Below are 17,552 nucleotides of genomic sequence, written 5' to 3' on the forward strand. Positions count from 1 at the left end.
TCTACTAAAAATACAAAAATTAGCCAGGCATGGTGGCAGGCGCCTGTAATCCTAGCTACTTAGGAAACTGAGGCAGGAGAATCACTTGAACCCAAGAGGTGGAGGTTGCAGTGAGCCGAGATCACGCCACTGTACTCCAGCCTGGGTGACAATGCAAGACTCCATCTCAAAAACAAAAAACTGGCAGGGCACGGTGGCTCACACCTGTAATCCCAGCACTTTGGGAAGCCGAGGCAGGTGGATCACGAGGTCAGGAGAATTGAGACCACGGTGAAACCCTGTCTCACCGGGATCGTGGGGGCTTGTCCAGTATCGGAGGTGAGGCAGAAGAATGGTGAACCTGGGGGGGTTGCAGTGACCGGGTCAATTAGTACTAAATGCCAATTCTCATTTACTGAATGCCAACTAGGTGGAAATGAGTTTACAACCTTTAATCCTCACACTAATCCCTAAACATAGGAAACACTAAGACTTTTTTGTTTTTTGAGACGGAGTCTTGCTCTGTCGCCCACTGCAACTTCTGCCTCCTGGGTTCAAGCAATTCTCCTGCCTCAGCCTCCTGAGTAGCTGAGATTACAGGCGCCCGCCACCACGCCCAGCTAATTTTTGTATTTTTAGTAGAGATGGGGTTTCAGTGTTGGCCAGGCTGGTCTCGAACTCGTGACCTCGTGATCCGCCTGCCTTGGCCTCCCAAAGTGCTGGGATTACAAGCGTGAACCACCGCGCCTGGCCACTAAGACTGTTTTATAGTCTTCTTTGGGGGCTATGTTAACTGTGTGTGTGTGTGTATGTTTGAGACAGAGTCCCACTCTGTCGTCAGGCTGGAGTACAGTGGTGCAATCTCAGCTCACTGCAACCTCCGCGTGCCGGGTTCAAGCAATTCTCCTGCCTCAGCTTCCCAGGTAGCTGGGACTACAGACATGTGCCACCAAGCCCAGCTAATTTTTTTGTATTTTTAGTAGAGACAGGGTTTCATCATGTTGACCAGGATGGTCTCAACCTCTTGACCTCGTGATCCACCCACCTCGGCCTCCCAAAGTGCTGGGATTACAGGCTGGTTTTTTTTTTCTTTTTGAGACAGAGTCTTGCTCTGTCGCCCAGGCTGGAGTGCAGTGGTGCAATCTTGGCCCAATGTAACCTCTGCTCCTGTGTTCAAGTGAGTTTCCTGCCTCAGCCTCCCAAGTAGCTGCGCCACCACACCCCGGTAATTTTTGTATTTTTAGTAGAGACAGGGTTTCACCATGTTGGCCAGGCTGGTCTCGAACTCCTGGCCTCAAGCAATCTGTCTGCTTCAGCCTCCCAAAGTGCTGGAACTACAGGTGTGAGCCACTGTGCCTGGACTATTTTTTGTTTTCTTGAGACAGGGTCTCACTCTGTTGCCCAGGCTAGAATGCAGTGGTATGATCACAGCTCACTGCAGCCTTGATCTCCTTGGCTCAAGTAAATCTCCCGCCTTGGCTTCCTGAGTAGCTGGGACCACAGGCATTAGGCACCACACCACATGCCAGGCTAATTTAACTAGGTTAACCATGATGAGGTGATGGCTGGGGTCTGCCTGCCCTGAACCTGTGTTCATGTGTCACCTGCTTGTAGAAGGACTTTATAACCTATAATCTGGGCATATATAGGACCACTGACAGCAAAGAAATGGACTGAGGGAGGCAGACCCTGTGGGAGACAGAATTATGGTCCCCAAAGATGACTGTGTCCTGATCACTGGGACTTGTATATGTCCTACCTTCCATCGGACTCTGCAGATGGGATTAAGTTGAGGGTCTTGAGATGGAGGGCTGATTTTGGATTATCCAGGTGGGCCCAATGTCACCATAAGGGACCCTATCAGAAGGATGGAGGGCCGGGCATGGTGGCTCATGCCTGGAATCCCAGCACTTTGAAAGGCCAAGGCAGGTGGATTGCCAGGAGTTTGAGACCAGCCTGGGCAACATAGTGAGACCTCCGTCTCTATTAAAAATTTAAAAATTAGCTGAGTGTGGTGTTTCATGCCTGTGGTCCCAGCTATTCAGAAGGCTGGGGTGGGATGACAGTTTGAGCCCAGAAGGCTGAAGCTGCAGTGAGCTATGGTGGCACCACTGCACTCCAGCCTGGGCAACAGAGCGAGACCCTGTCTCTTTAAAAAAAAAAAAAAAAAAGGAAGGAGGAAGGTTAGAGCCAGGGAAAGAGATGCGGAGATGGATGCAGAGATCAGAGAAGAGAAGATGCTTTGCAGCCAGCCCTGAAGACAGAGGAGGGGGCAGCAACATGAGGAATGAGGAAGCCTCCACGAGCCAGAAAAGGTAAGGAAACAGGTGCCCCGGAGCCTGTAGAAGGAGCTCACCCTGCCGGCGCCTTGATTTCAGCCCGGTGAGGCTGACGCTGGACTTCAGACTCCAGAACTGTATAATCATTTATTTAAACCACTAAGTGTCTTTTATTTATTTATTTTTTGAGATGGAGTTTCGCTCATCGCCCAGGCTGGAGTGCAATGGCGCGATCTCGGCTCACTGCAACCTCTGCCTCCCGGGCTCAAGCGATTCTCCTGCCTCAGCTTCCCTAGCAGCTGGGATTACAGGCACCCGCCACCATGCCCAGCTAATTTTTGTATTTTTAGTAAAGAACGGGGGTTTCACCATGTTGGCTAGGCTAGTCTTGAACTCCTGACCTCAGGCGATCTACTCACCTCAGCCTCCCAAAGTGCTGGGATTACAGGCGTGAGCCACCGTGCCTGGCTGCCACTAAGTGTCTTATAGGAGAAACAGGACCCACAGGGTAACTGAAGAGCCAAGGAGGCTGGGAGGGGCCAGGGGCTTGGGAGGTTGCAGCTCTGCTGGGCTCCCCCATGGCTTCCCGTGAGGGCCATGATGGGCAGGGCCGAACCACTCACCGTTGATCATCTCGGGCGCCATCCAGTAGGGGTTGCCCACCACGGTGTAGCGCTTCTTGCGGTCTGGCTTCTTGAGGCTCCGCAGGCCCTCAGGCTGAGTCTTCTCGTCCACCATGAGCCGCGCCAGCCCGAAGTCAGCCACCACCACATTCTTGTTCTGGGAGGGTGAAGCCGGGTCATGCTGCGACCTGATCCTGGTACTGCCCGCTTGGCCTGCCCCTCCCCAGGACCCCAAGCCAACCCGTAGACAGACCAGAGAACATACCTCTGATACGCTGTATTGGCACAGGGTGGGGACCCCTTCCTTCCCTAAACCCATCGGCTCTTTGCAAATGGAGCTGCTGGAAGCACCTGAAGATAGCAGTGTGGCTTCCTCCCTCCCACCACACGCTGCACCCTCTGCCCCCTCGCTACTTGCTCCCCAAACCGTCCCGGCGGCCCCACTACTCCCTCCTGCAAGCGCTCCCTCCCACCTACGAGGGCACTGACGCTGCTTTGTTTCGGAAAGAAGACAGGAATTATTACTATTTTTTTTCAGACGGAGTCTCGCTCTGTTGCCCAGGCTGGAGCGCAGTGGAGTGATCTTGGCTCACTGCAACCTCCGCCTCCCAGGTTCAAGCGATTCTCCTGCCTCAGCCTCCCGAGTAGCTGGGATTACAGGCGCCCACCACCACGCCTGGCTAATTTTTGTATTTTTAGTAAAGACGGGTTTCACCATACTTGGCTAGGCTGGTCTTGAACTCCTGACCTGAGGTGATCCACCCACTGCGGCCTACCAAAGTGCTGGGATTACAGGAGTGCGCCACCACGCCTGGCCCAATTTTATCTTTATTTATTTATTTAATTATTTTTTGAGATGGAGTCTTGCTCTGTTGCCTAGGCTGAAGTGCAGTGGTGCGATCTCAGATCACTGCAAGCTCCACCTCCTGGGTTCACGCCATTCTCCTGCCTCAGCCTCCCAAGTAGCTGGGACTACAGATGCCTGCCACCATGCCCAGCTGATTTTTTGTATTTTTAGTAGAGACGGGGTTTCACCGTGTTAGCCAGGATGGTCTCGATCTCTTGACCTCGTGATCCGCCCAGCTCGGCCTCCCAAAGTGCTGGAATTACAGGCATGAGCCACCGTGCCTGGCCTAATTTTATCTTTAATATTCCCAATAAGCAGGTGAGATCTATGTTTTTTGCTTTTCAGGTTTGATTTTTTTTTTTTTTTTTTGAGGCAGAGTCTCCCTCCCATGGCCCAGGCTGGAGTGCAGTGGCACGAACACAGCTCATTGCAGCCTCGACTTCCCAGGCTCAAGCGATCCTCCCACCTCTGCCTCCTGAGTAGCTGGTACTATAGGTACTTGCCACCATGCCAGCTAATTTTTTCTTTTTTTTTTTTTTTTTTGAGACGGAGTCTCGTTCTGTCACCCAGGCAGGAGTGCAGTGGCGCGATCTCGGCTCATTGCAAGCTCCGCCTCCCGGGTTCACGCCATTCTCCTGCCTCAGCCTCTCTGAGTAGCTGGGACTACAGGTGCCCCCCACCACGCCCGGCTAATTTTTTGTATTTTTAGTAGAGACGGGGTTTCACCGTGGTCTCGATCTCCTGACCTCGTGATCCGCCCGCCTCGGCCTCCCAAAGTGCTGGGATTACAAGCGTGAGCCACCGCGCCCGGCCAATTTTTTCTATTTTTTTGTAGAGACGGGGTTTTGCCATGTTGCCTGGCTGGTCTCAAACTCCTAGGCTTAAGCAATCTGCCCACCTTGGACTCCCAAAGTGCTAGGATTACAGGTGTAAGCTAACACAGGTCTATGTTTTTTATTTTTTTATTTTTTTTGAGATGGAGTCCCACTCTGTTGCTGGAGTGCAGTGACGTGATTTTGGCTCACAGCAACCTCCACCTCCTGGGTTCAAGCAATTCTGCCTCAGCCTCATGAGTAGCTGAGACTACAGGCACCCGCCAGCACACCCAGCTAATTTTTGTAGTTTTAGTAGAGAGGGGTCTCACTGTGTTGGCGAGGCTCGTCTTGAACTCCTGACCTCAAGTGATCTGCCCACCTCGGTTTCCCAAAGTGTTGGGATTACAGGCATGAGCCACTGTGCCTGGCTTGTTGTTGCTTTAAAAACAGGGGCTCGCTCTGTTGCCCAGGCTGGAGTGCAGTGACACAATCAGAGCTCACTGTAGCATTTACCTCTTGGACTCAAGGCATCCTCCCACCTAGCCTTCCAACTAGCTGGGACTACAGGCCCATGTCACCATGCCTGGCCTGACTCTAGTGTTAAGAGACAGGGCCTGTTAAGAGGTGATTGGGTCATGAGGGCTCTGTATGAATTAATGGATTAATGGGTTATTGAGGGAACAGGTTAGTTATCACAAGAGTGGGTCTGTATAAGGGTCAGTTTGGGGGTCTCTTGTCAGCCCCTCTTGCCATGTGATGCTTTTTTTTTTTTTTGAGATGGTGTCTGACTCTGTCACCCAGGCTGGAGTGCAGTGGCATAATCTCAGCTCACTACAACCTCTGCCTCCTGGATTCAAGCAATTCTCCTGCCTCAGCCTCCCAAGTAGCTGGGACTACAGGCATGCGCCATCATGCCGGCTAATTTTTGAATTTTTAGTAGAAACAGGGTTTTGCCATGTTGGCCAGGCTGGTCTTGAACTCCTGGCTTCAAGTGATCCACCCACCTCGGCCTCCCAAAGTGCTGGGATAACAGGTGTGAGCCACAGTGCCCAGCCTTGTTTTGTTTTGTTTTTTGAGACAGGGTCTGGCACTATCTCCCAGGCTGGAGTAGAGTAGCACAATCTCGGCTCACTGCAACCTCCACCTCCCAGGCTCAAGTGATCCTCCCACCTCAGCCTCCCAGATAGTTGGGACCACAGGCTTATGCCACCACGCCTGGCTATTCTGTTTTGTATTTTTGGCAGAGATGGGCTTTCGTCATGTTGCCCAGGCTGGTCTCAAACTCCTGAGCTCAAGCAATCTACCTGCCTTGGCCTCCCAAATTGCTGGGATTTTAGGTGTGAGCCACTGTGCCCAGCACATTTCTGTTGTTTTGAGCCATCTGGTTCACAGTACTTCATGATGGCAGCCCCAGGACACGAATACATTACCTCTCCAGACGGGCATGGTTACTCGCTCCTCTGCTTTCGGTGGAGAACCGGGCTCTCCTCCCTTGCCAATCCTTAGACACTGGGTTCTTTGCCTGCCCATCCCCTGCTTAAATATCCACCTAAAGCCTCCTCTTTTTCTTTGAGACGGAGTTCGCTCTGTCACCCAGGCTGGAGTGCAGTGGTGCGATCTTGGCTTACTGCAAGCTCCGCCTCCCAGGTTCACACCATTCTCCTGCTTCAGCCTCCCAAGTAGCTGGGACTACAGGCACCCGCCACCATGCCTGGCTAATTTTTTGTATTTTTAGTAGAGATGGGGTTTCACCGTGTTAGCCATGTTGGCCAGGCTGGTCCTGAACTCCTGGCTTCAAGTGATCCACCCACCTCGGCCTCCCAAAGTGTTGGGATTACAGGCGTGAGCCACAGTGCCCGTGTTAGCCAGGATGGTCTCGATCTCCTGACCTGGTGATCCACCTGCCTCGGCCTCCCAAAGTGCTGGGATTACAGGTGTGAGCCACCGCGCCCGGCCAAGCCTCCTTTTTCAGGAAGCCTGCCTTGACCACTCCAGCCCACACGCCTATGCCCCCCACTCTGTGGCCCCCCGATGCTGGTGCTGTCTGGTGTAGACCGTGGCCACTCTGCTGTGGGCTGTGCTCTATGAAGACCACGGTCCTGGTCCTTTGCAGCTTACATGTCACTTTCTCCTTCATTGATTTATGAGACCCTTCTACCAGCCTGGGATGCTGATGGTCCACCATGAGTCAGTGGCAGAGACAGGACTCAAACCCAGGTCTGTCTGCCTCCTGACCCTGTGCTCTTCCCCACGGGCTGCTGCCCCCAACCCCCACCTCAAACTGAAGTCATGGAGGCAACCCAGGGGCCTCCAGTTCTGGGAAGGCCCTGAGGCTGGGAGTGGGTGGGCTCCTGCTGTCTCCCCGACACCCAGCCACATGGGGGGGGCCCTGGTACTCACCTCACGGACCAGGCAGTTGTGGGAGTTGAGGTCTCGGTGGATAATGTTCATGGAGTGGAGGTAGGCCTGGGGACAGGGACACGGGAGTCAGGGGGTAGCTGTGCAGAGGGACCCCAGCCCATTCTGGCCCCCCAGGAACTCCCTCCGCTCCCACCCCAATCAGGCCAGTTGGGACGATTCTTCCCACTCTCCCATCGACCCCCTCTGCCCTCTTTCAAAGCTTCTTTGTGGGTTCTGTTTGCAAATTCCTGGTGGGATTATGAATGGAGTTGGAGCACCCGGCTCACTCACCATCCCCGACGCGATGTCCTTGGCAAAGCTCACTCTCTGGCTCCATGGGTACTGGCTGTCCTGGGATGGAGAAAGAATGGCCAGGGTGGGGCCGGCGGGGGCCCCGGTGGCAGGGATGGTTGCATGAAAGAGAGAGGCAGGAAGGGGCAAGCGTCCTAGAAGGTCCCACGGGCTCCCCAACACCCCAATTTCTTTGGGCACCCACAACTGTCTGCTTCTAAGGAGTATGAGTCAACACAGCTCACAGACGTTATTTCCTTTTTTTTTTTTTTTTTTTTTAGATGGAGTCTCACTCTGTCACCCAGAGTGGAGTGCAGTGGCACCATCTCAGCTCCCTACAACCTTCGCCTCCGGGGCTCAAGTGATTCTTGTGTCTCAGCCTCCTGAGTAGCTGGGACTATGGGCATGTGCCACCATGCCCGGCTAATTTTTTGTATTTTTAGTAGAGATGGGGTTTCACCACGTTGGCCAGGCTGGTCTTGAACTCCTGACCTCAGGTGATCTGCCCACCTTGGCCTCCCAGTGTTGGGATTACAGGCATGAGCCACTGCACCTGGCCTCAAGCAATTCTCTTGCCTCAGCCTCCCAAGTAGCTGGGATTACAGGTGTCCACCACCAAACCCAGCTAATTTTTGTAGTTTTAGTAGAGACGGGGTTTCACCATGTTGGCCAGGCTGGTCTCAAACTCCTAACCTCAAGTGATCCACCTGCCTTGGCCTCCCGAAGTGCTGGCCTTATAGGTGTGAGCCACTGTACCCGGCCCCTACAAACATTATTTCCTAACAGAACTGATTTCAAACTCTAAGCAGGAATATTCCTCTATAGCTCCCAATCTGCCTCCTCTGAGAAAACAAGCTATATTTATTTTCTATAAAATCTCATCTTTCTGTTGGGTGCAGTGGCTCACGCCTGTAATCCCAACACTTTGGGAGGCCGGAGCAGGTGGATCACCTGAGGTCAGGAGTTTGAGACCAGCCTGACCAACATGGTGAAACCCTGTCTCTACTAAAAATGCAAAAATTAGCTGGGTGTGGTGGCGGGCTCCTGTAATCCCAGCTACTCGGGAGGCTGAGGCAGGAGAATCGATTGAACCCGGGAGATGGAGGTTGCAGTGAGCTGAGATCGCGCCATTGCACTTCAGGCTGGACAATAAGAGCAAAACTCCGTCTCAGAAAAAACAAACAAACAAAAAAACTCATCTTTCTAGGTTTTTAAAAAATTGGAACCTACTTTCACAGACAGGTAAGAGGTAGAAGGGCCCAGTAAGGTCACCTGCGGAGTGGCAGCACTGAGCCACGCCAGGAGAACAGGGCTTTGGGCTCAAATCATTTGGGGGAGATGCCTCATTCTCAAACCCCATCCCCTTGGAGATCTTTATTTTTTATCAAGACAGGGTCTCACTCTATCACCCAGGCTGGAGTGCAGCCTCGACCTCCTGGGCTCAAGTGATCCTTCTGCCTCAGCCTCCCGTGGAGCTGGAACCACAGGCATGTGCCACCACATTTGGCTAATTTTTTTATTTTTTTTGTAGAGATGGGATCGGGATCTCATTATGTTGTCCAAGCTGGTCTTGACCTCCTGACCTCTAACGATCCTCCTACCTTGGCCTTCCAAAGTTTGGGAATTCAGGTGTGAGCCACTGCGCTTGGCCTAGCCCAGAGTTTCTAAATTACACCTGACAACGGAACCCGTTGTGTCAAGTTACACCTAGCAGGAGCCCATAGGGTCCACACCTTGGATACAAGGTAATCCAACCTGAGGAAGATCCCATGGTCTCAGGGTGGTACAGAAATGGGGCTGGAGCCCAGGACTGGATCCCCAGGGTGTGGTCCAGCACAGGGCTCTGTGAGGCTTCCTCCAAGCGCTTTTTTTTTGAGACGGAGTCTCGCTGTCACCCAGGTTAGAGTGCAGTGGCGCGATCTTGGCTCACTGCAGGCTCTGCCCCCCGGGTTCAACGCCATTCTCCTGCCTCAGCCTCCCGAGTAGCTGGGACTACAGGCACCCGCCACCTCGCCCGGCTAATTTTTTGTATTTTTAGTAGAGACAGGTTACCAGGATGGTGTCGAACTCCTGACCTCAGGTGATCTGCCAATCTCAGTCTCCCAAAGTGCTGGGATTACAGGTGCCCGCCACCACACCCAGCTAACTTTTGTATTTTTAGTAGAGATGGGGTTTCATCATGTTGGCCAGGCTGGTCTCAAACTCCTGATCTCAGGTGATCTGCTGGCCTCAGCCTCCCAAAGTGCTGGGATTACAGGCATGAGCCACTGCCCCTGGCCTGAGTACTTTATTTCTAAAGATGGATTTGTAATTTTATTAAAATCCTTAAGGAAAGCTCCGATTTTTATTTTAGTTTTTGAGATACGGTCTTGCTCTGTGGTCCAGGTTGGAGTACAGTGGTGAGATCACAGCTCACCGCAGCCTTGAATTCCTGGCCTCAAGTGATCCTCTTGCCTTGGGCTCCCAAAATGCTAGAATAATAGGTGTGCACCATTGAACCTGGCCTTTCCCAGCTTTAGATGGAGTCGATCGCTCCCCTATTTGATTAGGAATCGGGGTTCAGAGGGCCTTTGAGACCCCTGTGGCTGCCCCCCATTGAAGAGATGAGACTGAGGCTCACAGAGGGAGCTGCTTTGCCCGGGGCCACGCAGCGGGGGTGGCTGGCTCTGCCCAGGACTCACCATGCTCTTGATGATGCCCCGGAGCGTGCCGCCCTTGATGTACTCAGTGATGAAGTTGAGCCTCTTGTCCTTGTAGAGTACCCCAATGAACTTGAGCACGTTGGGGTGTTCCAGGCATCGCATGACCTTCACCTGGTGGGGCACAAACAGGCTGGGGCCTGGCCTGGACTCTGTGTGGTCCGAGCTGTGCTTGGGTCTGCTTCTCCCTTCCCCATCCCACCAGAGCTGTAGGAGGTCTCAAAGATACAGAACCCCCAGTTCCCCTCTCCTGCCTCTGCCACACCCACTGGCGTGCTGTGCCCTCTGCTTGAGCTGCCCCCATCCCCAGCAATGCTCTTTTTCCCAGTCCCCTGCCTGCATTTACTTTCTTTCTTTTTTTTTTTTTTTTTGAGAAGGAGTCTCACTCTGTCGCCCAGGCTGGAGTGCAGTAGCACTATCTTGGCTCACTGCAACCTCCACCTCCTGAGTTCAAGAAATTCTCCTGCCTCAGCCTCCCGAGTAGCTGGGATGACAGGCACTCACCACCACCATGCCGTGCTAATTTTTGTATTTTTAGTAGAGACGGGGTTTTGCCATGTTGGCCAGGGTGGTCTCAAACTCCTGACCTCAGGTGATCCGCCCAGCTCAGCCTCCCAAAGTACTGGGATTACAGGCGTGAGCCACTGCGCCCGACCAATGCAGTTACTTTTTTTTTTTTTGGACACAGGGTCTTGCTTTGTTCCCCAGGCTGGAGTGCAGTGGTGTGATCATGGCTCATTGCAGCCTCCAACTCCTGGGCTCAAGCGATCCTCCCACCTCAGCCCCCCGAGTAGCTGGGATGACAGGTGCACATCGCCAAGCTCGGTTAATTTAAAATTTTTTTGTAGAGACAGGGTCTTGCTATGTTGCCCACGTTGGTCTCAAAGTATCCTCTCTCCTTAACCTTCCAAAGTGCTGGGATTACAGGTGTCAGCCACTACGCCTGGCCCGCTCGCTCTTCTTTCAATGGTTCCCAGAGTCCTTTTCTGACCTGTGTTGATGGGGCAGGGGTGAGCACCTGGAAGTCCCTCTGGAGGGAAGAGGGCATTCCGCTCACTGACCTCCTTGAGGAACGTCCTCTGGGTCTCCTCGTCGAACCGGATCAGCTCCTTCATCACCATCACCTCACCTGTCTCACGGTGTGTCACCTGCGTGTGGGACACAGAGGTGTGAAGACAGAGGCTCTGCTGTAAGCCCGCCTTCTAGGAAGCCCCATCTCCACCCCAGCACTGCCAGGGAGATGTGCAGATGGCTTCATACTCTAGGCTGTGCATGGGATGTTCCCAAATACCCAGGTGGATGGGATGTATTAATCCCTTGTCTTTTTTTTTTTTTTTTTTTTTTTTTGAGATGGAGTCTTGCTCTGTTGCCCAGGCTGGAGTGCAGTGGCATGATCATAGCTCACTGCAGCCTTGAACTCCTGGCTCACAATCCTCCTGCCTAAGCCTCCCAAGTAGCTGGGACCACAGGCATGCACCACTATACCCAATTAATTTTTAAATTTTGTAGAGATGACGTCAAGGCTGGTCTTGAATTCCTGGGCTCAAGCGATCCTACAGCCTTAGCCTCTCACAGTGCTGGGATTACAGGGATAAACCACTGTGCTGGCTAGGAGCCACCTTTCAATGACCTCCCGCACATAAGGTCTCAGTCTACCTGACCTGTAGGAGGTCCCCTGTTCCTAATTAGCTCCAGGAGGCCAAGGGAGGAGAGGGCACTGGCCAGGGAGTCTAGAAGCCAGATATCCCTTCCACTGTGTATCCATAGACTGGGGAGGAAGGAGGATGGAGGGGTCCCACCCAGACTGTCCCCAGAGACCCTGGCATGCCCTGTACCTTGATGGCCTGGCCGAAGCAGCCCTTGCCCAGCACCTCCCCATGGATGAGGTCCGACGGCCGGAAGATGCGGTGTGGCCGGCAGACTACGCGGAGGGACTCAGAGCGACCCAGGTCCTTGCGCTGGGAGGCCGGGGAGCCCAGTGAGCCGGCACCCGGAGACCTTTCGATGCTGCAGCTCCTCCTGGGGGGCATACATGGTGCCCAGTGCCACCAGGGGACAGGTGGCACCCGGCCAAGGCCCTGCCCCTTCCTCCTCCTGCCTGCATGCCCCTGTCCATGCCAGTCTGTGCAATCACCCCCTGCTTTGGGAGGGCCCGCCTGGGACAGTCCAAAGGCTGCCCATCCCAGTGTCTCGGCCTATCCTGGCTCTCGTGGCAGCCCCCAGCTCCCCCCAACCCCTCAGATCCCGCTCTGTCATCCTCTTTTTTTTTGAGACAGAGTCTCACTCTTGCCCAGGCTGGAGTGTAATGGCGTGACCTTGGCTCACTGCAACCTCCACCTCCTGGGTTCAAGTGATTCATCTGCCTCAGCCTCCTGAGTAGGTGGGACTACAGGCACCCGCCACCAAGCCCAGCTAATTTTTGTATTTTCAGTAAAGATCGGGTTTCACCATATTGGCCAGGCTGGTCTTGAACTCCTGACCTCAGGTGATCCACCTGCCTCAGCCTCCCAAAGTGCTGGGATTACAGGCATGAACCACTGTGCCTGGCCCCATCCCTGGCTTTTAAAAAAATTTGTTTCCTCTTTTGTTTTGAGGCTGGGTCTCGTTTTGTCACCCAGGCTGGAGAGCAGTGGTGTGATGACAGCTCACGGCAGCCTCCACCTCCCTGGCTCAAGCCTGGGCTGCATTTGTGCACGGCTGGCTCCCTGACCTAGGTCCCACAGCCCCTGAGCCCCATCAGGAGTGAAAGCACCCAGCTGAACCGAGGAGCAGGCTGACTTACAAGACAGGTTTCTGCCGGGCAGAGCCGCCCGCCTCCCCGCTGGGAGTATAAGCTGGAGAGCTCAGGGGGCTGGTCTCAGGCCCCGGCCCATGGCCCAGTGTATCGTGAGGGTCATGCTCGAGGGTCAGCTGGAGCAGGCGGCTGGTTTCCTGAATCAGCAGGTCAATCTGGGGACAGCAGGCATGTGAACGGGGGTGGAGTGGGGAGGGGGCTAGGCATGAAGGCACTACCTCCCATCCTGCCCCCTAGACTCAGGACCGTACCTCGTCCAGGGGCACATTTCGGATGGGCGTGCCATTGATTTCCAAGATCCGGTCTCCGACGTGGATGGAATTCTTCACATCTGGGCTCATGCAGCCCGGATCCACTCTGTGGGTAAGGCAGGGGTCAGGCCAGTGCCCACCTGTCCCTCAGAGCCCCAACAGGAAACCAAGGCGAACGGGACCAGATCCAGGGTGAGCAGGCGGAGGATTCTACTTCGTGTGACTGGGAAGTAGCAGATGGCCAGAACACCGAGTTCTGGTTTCAGGGGAGGAATTCTGTAATCAATTACTGATGTCTGCCACAGGTGTGAGCTGGAGAAAGGTGGCGTGCTTATAGGCACTGGCCACCCACATGAGATGCTCAGCTGTTCCCATTCAATGGACCATTGTCTCCACCCTGGGGGAACAGATCTATCTATCCTTCCAACTCCCAGGTATGCTTGGTCTCGATTTTTATTTTTTTTTTTTAGAGACAGAATCTCACTCTGTTACCCAGGCTAGAGTGCAGTGGCACAATCTCAGCTCACTGCAGCCTCTACCTCCCAAGTTCAAGCGATTCTCGCACCTCAGCCTCCTGAGTAGCTGGGATTATAGGTGCACACCACCATACCCAGCTAATTTTTTTTGTATTTTTAGTAGAGATGGGGTTTCACCACATTTCCCAGGCTGGTCTCGAACTCCTGAGCTCACGCAATTCGCCCACCTTGGCCTCCCAAAGTGCTAGGACTGGCCGGGCACAGTGGCTCACGCCTGTAATCCCAACAGTTTGGGAGGCCAAGGTGGATGGATTACTTGAAGTCAGGAGTTTGAGACCAGCCTGGCCAACATAGTGAAACCCTGTCTCTACTAAAAATACAAAAAAATTAGCAGGGCGTGGTGGCGGGTGCCTGTAGTCCCAGCTACTCGGGAGGCTGAGCCAGGAGAATGGCGTGAACCCAGGAGGCGGAGCTTGCAGTGAGCACTCCAGCCTGGGGGACAGAGCCAGACTCTGTCTCAAAAATAAAAATAAAAAATAAAAAATTAGCCGGGCGTGGCAGTGGGTGCCTGTAGTCCCAGCTACTTGGGAGGCTGAGGCAGGAATTGCTTGAACCTGGGAGGTGGAGGTTACAGTGAGTCAAGATTCTGCCACTGCACTCCAGCCTGGGTGGGCAGAGCGAGACTCCATTGCAAAAACAAAGTGCTAGGATTACAGACATGAGTCACTGTGCCTGGCCTGCCTGGTATGCTTGGGGCAGATGAGTGCCTTGGGTCCCAAAAAGGTCCCGGATTAGTGGCTTCCTATCTGACTCCCAAACTCGCCCTGCAAGAGGAGGCCAAGCTCTATTGCTCCTGCATTGGCAGGAGGGAGCTGGCAGCTTGCCCTGAGCCACAATTGCAGGGTGAAGACGGGACAGAGACCCTCGATCAGTTGCCCATAAGCTAACTCACAAAAAGACCAATTTGCCAAATTTACTTATTTCTTTTAACTCTTCAGTGTTAGGGACCTGGTTTTCTTTTCTTTTCTTTTTTTTTTTTTTTTTGAGACAGAGTTTTGCTCTTGTTGCCCAGGCTGGAGTGCAATGGAGTGATCTCGGCTCATTGCAACGTCCGCCTCCCAGGTTCAAGTGATTCTCCTGCCTCGGGCTCCTGAGTAGCTGGGATTACAGGCATGTGCCACCACGCCTGGCTAATTTTGTATTTTTAGTAGAGACGGAGTTTCTCTATGTTGGTCAGGCTGGTCTTGAACTCCTGACCTCAGGTAATCTGCCCACCTTGGCTGCCCAAAGTGCTGGGATTATAGGCGTGAGCCACCACGCCCGGCCTGGGACCTGGTTTTCATTTTGCCTCATAAAAGCTTTTTAGGGAATGCTCACTTTGTCTCTGCCTTAGGTCCTGGAGATGGAAAAGGGGATGGGGGTAAGGCAGAGAGGAGATTGAGAACTTTAAGAAAAACAGGGCCAGGTGTGGTGGCTCATGCCTGGAATCCCAGCACTTTGGGAGGCCAAGGTGGGAGGATTGCTTGAGACTAGGGGTTTGAGACCAGCCTGGGCAGCATACCAAGACCCCATCTCTATGAAATTTTTTAAAGAAAATTAGCTGAGCATGGTGGCACTCCTATAATCCCAGCTATTTGGGAGGCTGAGGTGGGAGGATCACTTGTGGTCAGGAGTTGGAGACCAGCCTGAGCAAAATAGACCTCACCGTTACAAAAAATAAAAAATTAGCCAGGCATGGTGGTGCTGCCTGTAGTCCCAGCTACTCGAGAGGCTGAGGCGGGAGGATCGCTTGAGCCCACGAGGTCAAGGCTGCAGTGAGCTATGATCGTGTCACTGCACTCCAGCCTGGGCAACAGAGTGAGACCCTATCTCAAAAAAACAACCAAGCAAACAAAAAGACTATTCTTGTATGGGGGAGAAGCTCTTCCTTACAGTAACAAATGCAGAAGGAAGAACAGAGTTAGAAATTCAGCATTTGGTAGCCACCCTAGTAATAATCGCTACAGGCAAGAATCATCAATAGATGCTAAAATCATTTGGGGAAGGGTTTTTGGGAACAGGATATTTACAGACTCAAATCTCACAAATGGTTTATTGATGACAAAGGGAAAAAAACCCTTACAGTAGAGAAAAAACAAGTAATCAAAGTGAACATCCTCAGCAAAGGGCACACTGACATCATATGTCTCCCGGCAAGATCCACTCGGAAGGACAGAGGATCACTTATGCAGTATCAGGCCAGACCCGCAGAGCCTGTCTCCCTAAGAGGAAACAGCAGTCAAACCCAAATGCGAGGGCGGGTGTGATGGCTCATGCCTGTAATCCCAGCACTTTGGGAAGCTGAGGCGGGAGGATCACTTGAGCCTAGGAGTCTGAGACCAGCCTGGGTAACACAGTGAGACCCTGTCTCTCTTTAAAAATAAATAAATAAATAAAGGAAAAATATTTTACTTTAATGACTGGCCTGTATACTTCAAAAATGTCAAGATCATGAAGAGGAAATGGCCAGGCGCAGTGGCTCCCAGCACTTTGGGAGGCTGAGGTGGGTGGATCATTTGAGGTCAGGAGTTCAAGACCAGCCTGGGCAACATGGTGAAACCCCGTCTCTAATAAAAATACAAAAATTAGGCATGCATGATGGTGCATGCCTGTAATCTCAGCTACTTAGGAGGCTGAGGCAGGAGAATCACTTAAGCCCGAAGGTGGAGGTTACAATAAACTGAGATTGTGCCATTGCGCTCCAGCCTGGGCAACAAGAGCAAAACTCTGTCTCAAAAAAAAAAAAGATACTGATGAGACATGACGATTAAATGCAATGCTGATCATGGACTGGACTGTGGATGAAGGGGAGATTGCTATAAAGGACAGTTCAGTAGTTCAATATAGAGACAACTGGCAAAATTTGAATATGGTCTGTGTATTAGATAATGGTATAATGTTAAATTTCCAAAATGTGATCACTGAACTATAAGATACAATTGATAATTATATAAGAGAATGCCTAGCCAGGCGTGGTGGCCCATGCCTGTAGTCCCAGCTACTTGGGAGGCAGAGGTGGGAGGATCACTTGAGCCCGGGAGGCTGAGGCTGCAGTGAGCTGTGATTGCATCACGCACTCCAGCCTGGTTGACAGTGATACCCTGTCTCCAAAAAAAAAAAAAAGAAGAGAAGGCCCTTCTTTTGAGAATATCTAGCATATTTGTGGGGGAGTCAATGATCCCTGCAACTTACTCCCAAATGATCAATAAATAACAACATGTACATATATGTACAAATATAAACAAGTCACTAAACATGTATATGTATCTGTATCCGTATCTGTATATATAGAGAGACACACATATAACTTCCAAATATGGCAGTTACGAATTGGTGAACCTTGGTGAAGGGTGTGTATATATTCAACGGACTTATTATTTTAGCAAATTTTCTATAAATCTGCAAAATATGAAGATGAAAAGTTGAAAAAAAACAAAGAAAATATTTTCACTGATACGGGCTTTGCATGCATATAACCTTAAAAATAAGCCAGGCATGGTGGCTCACGCCTGTAATCCTAGCACTTTGGGAGGGCAATGTGGGAGGATCACTTGAGCCCAGGAGTTTGAGACCAGCCTGGGCGACACAGCAAGACTCAGTCTCTACAAAAAATTAAAAAATTGGCCAAGCACGGTGCCTCACGCTTGTAATCCCAGCACTTTGGGAGGCCGAGGTGGGCGGATCACGAGGTCAGGAGATTGAGACCATGGTGAAACCCCGTCTTTACTAAAAATACAAAAAATTAGCTGGGCGTGGTGACAGGCGCCTGTAGTCCCAGCTACTCGGAGAGGCTGAGGCAGGAGAATGGCGTGAACCCGGGAGGCGGAGCTTGTAGTGAGCCAAGATCACGCCACTGCACTCCAGCCTGGGTGACAGAGCGAGACTCCATCTCCAAAAAAAAATTAAAAAATTAGCTGGGTGTGGTGGTGTGTGCCTGTAGTCTCAGCTACTCAGGAGGCCGAAGTGAGTGGATTGCTTGAGCACAGGAATTTGAGGCTACAGTGAGCTATGATTGTGCCACTGCACTCCAGCCTGTATGACAGAGCAAGACCCTGTCTC

At 52.3% G+C, this 17,552-nt stretch overlaps 1 protein-coding gene across 2 annotated transcripts in view; it reads right to left on the bottom strand.

Annotated features, from left to right (window-relative positions):
• The window catches only part of LIMK1 (LIM domain kinase 1), a 42,688-nt gene that overhangs the window by 3,172 nt on the left and 21,964 nt on the right, over positions 1–17,552 (bottom strand). For both annotated transcript variants that reach the window (XM_032756772.2, XM_032756779.2), the window contains 8 exons: positions 12,979–13,084; positions 12,716–12,882; positions 11,769–11,952; positions 10,995–11,081; positions 9,916–10,047; positions 7,235–7,294; positions 6,944–7,009; positions 2,882–3,038 (listed from right to left, as the gene is read on the bottom strand). In XM_032756772.2, the coding sequence (XP_032612663.1) occupies positions 2,882–3,038; positions 6,944–7,009; positions 7,235–7,294; positions 9,916–10,047; positions 10,995–11,081; positions 11,769–11,952; positions 12,716–12,882; positions 12,979–13,084 (959 nt within the window). The remainder of the gene's footprint in view (positions 1–2,881; positions 3,039–6,943; positions 7,010–7,234; positions 7,295–9,915; positions 10,048–10,994; positions 11,082–11,768; positions 11,953–12,715; positions 12,883–12,978; positions 13,085–17,552) is intronic.

The sequence above is a fragment of the Hylobates moloch genome, unplaced genomic scaffold (genome assembly GCF_009828535.3).
Source record: "Hylobates moloch isolate HMO894 unplaced genomic scaffold, HMol_V3 SCAFFOLD_1, whole genome shotgun sequence".
Taxonomy (NCBI): Eukaryota; Metazoa; Chordata; class Mammalia; order Primates; family Hylobatidae; genus Hylobates; species Hylobates moloch.